General features: G+C 44.0%; 1 protein-coding gene across 3 annotated transcripts in view; it reads left to right on the top strand.

Moving 5' to 3' along the window:
- The window catches only part of LDAF1 (lipid droplet assembly factor 1), a 17,316-nt gene extending 12,565 nt beyond the window's left edge, over nt 1–4,751 (top strand). For all 3 annotated transcript variants that reach the window (XM_059415959.1, XM_059415960.1, XM_059415961.1), the window contains 2 exons: nt 325–463; nt 3,852–4,751. In XM_059415959.1, coding sequence (XP_059271942.1) covers nt 325–463; nt 3,852–3,933 — 221 coding nt within the window. In that variant the 3' untranslated portion in view covers nt 3,934–4,751. The remainder of the gene's footprint in view (nt 1–324; nt 464–3,851) is intronic.
- The last annotated feature ends 776 nt before the right edge of the window (nt 4,752–5,527 follow it).

Here is a 5,527-nt window from a genome sequence, read left to right as displayed (position 1 = left end):
TCTTTTTTTTTTTTTTAAGATTTTATTTATTTACTTGACACAGAGAGACATCACAAGTAGGCAGAGAAGCAGGCAGAGAGAGAGGAGGGAAGCAGGCTCCCTGCTGAGCAGAGAGCCTGATGTGGAGCTCGATCCCAGGACCCTGAGATCATGACCTGAGCCAAAGGCAGAGGCTTAACCCACTGAGTCACCCAGGCAAATCGGGATTTTTAGGGGAAATATCACTTAAAAAAAAATCTGAGTTAACTGTCGTAAACATAGTGGCCTGGGGCCTGGCAGTTTTGTTTGTTTTAGCTGACTTCTTCTAACTATGCTGTCCTCTAGGACTGGTCATCTCTGTGGGCGGCCTCTCCCTACTTTGTGTCCTCTGTGGCTTGAGCTTCGTATCACTCGCCATGTCGGGGACAATCATAGTGTCCTACGTTGTGGCCTCCAGCCTTCTCAACTACTGGTTTCCTCCCAGGTAAATATATGTTAATGCAGTAATTTAATCTTTGCCATTTAGGGGATTTTCATAAATACCACCCTGACCCTAGCTGGATGTCTAGAAGTAAAATTGTGAGAGGCCAGTGTTCTATATAGTTCCCTGTATACATCAGACATCAAATGAGAATTGGCAATGGAGTTTCAAACAAAATGCTGTCATCATTCACCACACACAAGTAACTCATTTTGTTGTCATGGCCATGCTATGAAGTAATTGTTACTGATTTTTTTTTTTAAAGATGCCACTAAATTTACAAAACTTCAAAATAAGACCTTTTTTTTTTGCGGGGGGCTACAAGAATAATGAGCCATTATTCCACTCACCGTGTGCGTACCTCAGGGTCATACAGGGGGCCGTGCAGCTGCTATTCCCAATGTCCACCTTCATCCTGTTTGCTCTTCAGAATGTGAGTGTCTCACCACACTTGTGGTGACGGTTGGATGGTACAGATCTTTTTCCTACATTATGGCCCCTAATGCCAGCTACACCTCATCTGGAGCCTCCGCTGAAGGAACAGTCACTCTTTTAATGCTGGAGGGAAAACCAGCTGTGTTGGAATTACTGTATGACAGTATTTTTGTCTGTAATGGGCTGCCCTCCTAAGGGATTTTCAGAGATGATTTTTTTTTTTTTAATGCTTGATTTTTATCTTTTTCTCTTTGTTGGATTTAGGATCTCGGTCTCAAGTGGGATGTAACTCCATTGTGCTTCCTTTAAGCTCTTGCTTAATTGATGACAGTGGCTAATACCCATCAAGTACTTGCTCTGTGCCAGGGACTCTGTTATGCACTTTCCAGGCCCTATCAGCTCACAGAATCCTCACAACCACCCTGTGAGGGGGGTACTAGCTTCATCCTATGGTGAGGGAAATGAAGCCAAGTCCCAAAGCAAAGTGTGGTAGAGAAGGGACTTAATGCAGGTCAGTTGACTCCAAAGCCTCTTCTTAACCAAGATTCCAAGTGACTAGGTATCAGCAGACAATTTCTGTAAGGGGCTGGAGGATAAATACTTTAGGTTTTGTAGGCCATGTGGTCCATATTGTAGCTCTTCAACTCTGCTGCTGCAGCCAAAAAGCAACAGAGACAATAAGAAAACAAGTGAGCATGACTTTGTTCGAATAAAGCTTTATTTACAAGAACAGGCAGCAAACTGCATTTGCCCCAAGGAATTTGCCAACCCTTGCTCTAAAAGAACCAATATCCTGAATTTTGCTTTTCTGTAGAGTAGCCCTTGAACTTTTTACCAAAATGTTATCCTGTGGTTACTCAGGTTAGAAAATAAAATGTGAGGTGGGTATAATTTAAAAATAGCTGAGGGCTGGTTGTCATAGGATTGCCTGGTTGATATCCCTGGAATTACATCCAACTTCTTAAAAATTGTTTGTTTGGTTTTTTTTTTTTTAAGATTTTATTTATTTGAGAGAGGGAGAGAGGGATCGAGAGAATGAGTGGAGGGACAGAAGGAGAAGCAGACTCCCCGTAGAGCAAGGAGCCCGATGCGGGACTCGATCCCAGGATCCCGAGATCATGACCTGGGCTGAAGGCAGACCCTTAACCTCCTGAGCCACCCAGGCGCTCCCCCTTCCTAAAAATTGTTTTGATCACTGTCAGTCTTAAAGGAGTTAAAAGAAGAAATATGGGCTTAAATTTGGCTTATCAAAGCTGATGCTTCTGAGCCAAAATCTCTCCCTGCCTCTCAACCCGGCTCTGCTCTACCACAGGTGTACCAAAATCTGCATACCACCTGTTTCTCCATGGAGAGGGGAAAAAGATTTCCAAGATTTGTCCTTGAGCTCCTTATGCTCCCCTCCTCCTCCCAACCAAGGCACCTGGACCCACTGTTTTCACCGGGCAGTGGTTCTCAAGCGTTTTGTTCCTGGACACATTTTGCTTCTTAAAATTACTGAGTCTTAAGGTTTTGTTCATGTGGTTTTAAACGTATCAGTAATTACTATAGTAGAAATTAACAACAAATTTGAAAAATACTTATGTAAAGAGGGACAGTATTACTTGTTGATATAAAAAAACATCTTTATGAAAAGTAACTAGAGGTGCCTGGGTGGCTCAGTCAGTTAAGTGGCTGCCTTCAGCTCAGGTTATGATCCCAGGGTTGTGGGATCAAGACCCGCATTGGTCTCCCTGCTCAGTGGAGAGCCTGCTTCTCCCTCTCCCTCAGCCTACAGCTCAGCCTACTTGTGCTCCCTCTCCCTCTGTCAAATAAATAAATAAAATGTTTAAAAGAAAAAAAATAAGAACTATATTTTCCAATACAAAATGAAATGAGTGGCATTGTTTTACATTTCACAAATATCTTTTTTTTTTTTAAGATTTTATTCCTTTATTTGAGAGAGAGAGAGAGAGAGAGAGAGGGAAAAGTACACAAGCCTGGATGCTGGAGGGACAGAGGGAGAGGGAGAAGCTGACTCCCCACTGAGCAGGGATCCTGACTCAGGTCTCAATCCCAGAACCCTGGGATCATGACACAAGCTGAAGGCAGACACTTAACCGAGTGAGCCACTCAGGCACCCCTGTATCTCACAAATATCTTTAAGGTCTGCCTTAGTAGACATCAGCTGGGTTTTGAAGACCCAGCCTCACAAGGGTATGGGTGGCAAAGGGCAGAAAAGCTTTTTCAGAAAACTGTGGATGTTCTTTAATAGTACACCAGAAACTCAATAAGTTGTCGTTTCTTTAAGGTTAATTGAAATGTGACCTTTTTGTACTTTGTTGCATTAACATATCCTGGTCTGTCTTATACTTTTTTTTTTAATTAATTTTTTATTTTTTATAAACATGTATTTTTATCCCCAGGGGTACAGGTCTGTGAATCACCAGGTTTACACACTTCACAGCACTCAGCAATTGCACTATTGGGTATTTACCCTAAAGATACAAACGTAGTGATCCAAAGGGGCACATGCACCCGAATGTTTATAGCAGCAATGTCCACAATAGCCAAACTATGGAAAGAACCTAGATGTCCATCAACAGATGAATGGATCAAGAAGATGTGGTATATATATACAATGGAATACTATGCAGCCATCAAAAGAAATGAAATATGTCTTATACTTTTTAAAGATCTTTTACCATACATGTTTTTGTAACTTCATGCTCTGCTCATTTGCAATACCCAAATTAGAATAGGGGGAAGGGGCCAGAACCCCTAGCCCTAACCCAGTCACTTTAACCTCTTATGCCCTCAGTTTCCTCATCTCTAAAATAGGTGTAGCCTTAAATCTGGTGTGGTTGCAAGAAGCAGATAAACCAACAAAGAATGTCATATATTCAGCGTTGTGCATTCTGCACAGTAAAGCTCTTGAAAGAGGCCCTAGAGCTAACCATTTCTTCTTGTTACCAAACAGACCTGTGACACAACAGAACTCCAGTGGCGACTGTCAGCTGGCTATGAAGTCCGCAGACTTAGAGGGGCTCTACCAGGAATGACCGGCCCAGCGGAGCCAGAGCTTTTCCCAAGCACCTCTTGAAGGCTGTGGATCCTACTCAGCCCTTGGGATTATGAGTCAGAAGGGGGTTAGGTGGTCAAGCACTACTTGGAAGTGTCCTCTAGCTTTTTCATGTATTCATAGGATCCCACAGGGACCAGTTTGGGGCTCTTGTTGCTCTTGCAGGAGTCCTGTGGTTCTGTTGGTGGGCCCACCTTCCCAGGAGACTTAGCAGAGACTGGCTGTGGCTCTGCACTTCCTGGCCTGTGACCCACCCTCCTTAGTATGCAGACGTGACCTTGGCCCAGTCCTGAGCCTCTACAGCCTGGCAGCTCCATCCCAAAGACTCAGACCTTGTGGCTGAGGGCCCAGTTTGGGGCAACTGTGGATTTTTTTTTTCTTTTTTCTTTTTTCTTTCTTTCTTTTAGAAATGAGGGAAGCTGTTTATATCTTCACTTATTTGAAACATGGTGGGGACAGAGCAGAACACAGCAAGCTCTTCTGCCTTATTAGCATTTTATCAGAGAAACCAGCACATTTGGCAATAATGGCTCCTCAGACAAAGTTGGAAAAGTTAACTATATGGCCAAGGGCACTTTTGAAAAAATCTAAAGATATGTGGAGTACTGTTAAGTGCCATTACTCTTTAAAATACTTGCACTTGATACGTTTGTATTGTCTCGAAGAACATGGCTTGTTAAGCCATTTCTGTAAAAAATCCTATGAAAATGCTTAAGGACTAAACAAGTTTTTAAAGTCCTGTGGGATTTCTCCTTCAGTGGTCTGCTGTGGCATTTTATTAAATATTTATTTGGATGAGCTTTTTTTATTTACTCTTTCTTTCACCCCCTAGACATCAGATCGCCTTATTACTTCTCGTTGATTTCATGGCCAATCCCAGGTAATAGGGCTCATGACAGACACTCCACCCAAAGTAGCTTTAATGGGCGGGTGGGGGCAAGTGGGGGAGTTCATTTCATTCCACTGAAAAGCCAGGGTGTAGATTTTCAGGCACTGCTGGATCCAGGGGCTCAAGCGGCATCTTGAGGCAACTCTCTCCCTTCATCCGTCAGCACTGCTGTCCTCGTGTGAGCTGCCTTTCCACTAAGGCCGTGCACACATGGAGGTCCCAGCAGCTCTGGCTGTATGTCGGCCTCACGGTTAGCGCTCCGCACCTGCACCAGTGGGGAAGCTGCTCTTGTCCAACAGAACGGGCCCACGATCTGGGTTTGGCCCTGATTGGACAGACTTGGGTCATGTGAGCAATCCTGAACCAGTCACAGGGGTCAGGAGGGTAAACCATGGTGACGGGGCAGGGCTGGGCCATAGGTTCAAGCCGGAACCATGGGAGGTTTACATAAGCCCCACTGGTTTCACATAGGGTAGGGTGCATACTACTAAAGGAATATGAGACGGAGAGGAAGTATTTGCTGGGCAGACAAAATATAAAGCCTGCTACTTGTGATACCAGGACATAAAAGCCTTAATCTGGAAACTTCTGAATCCCATGACAGACACGCCTGTCCCTTAAAGGTGGCTTTCCTTCTTAGAGGGAAAAGAACTGCCTCTTGTGCCAGCACGTGGAGTAGTAGTAA

Source organism: Mustela nigripes, chromosome 11 (genome assembly GCF_022355385.1).
Source record: "Mustela nigripes isolate SB6536 chromosome 11, MUSNIG.SB6536, whole genome shotgun sequence".
Classification (NCBI taxonomy): domain Eukaryota; kingdom Metazoa; phylum Chordata; class Mammalia; order Carnivora; family Mustelidae; genus Mustela; species Mustela nigripes.
Note: the sequence above shows the minus strand (reverse complement) of the source record. Positions and strands in the feature narration are given on the sequence as shown.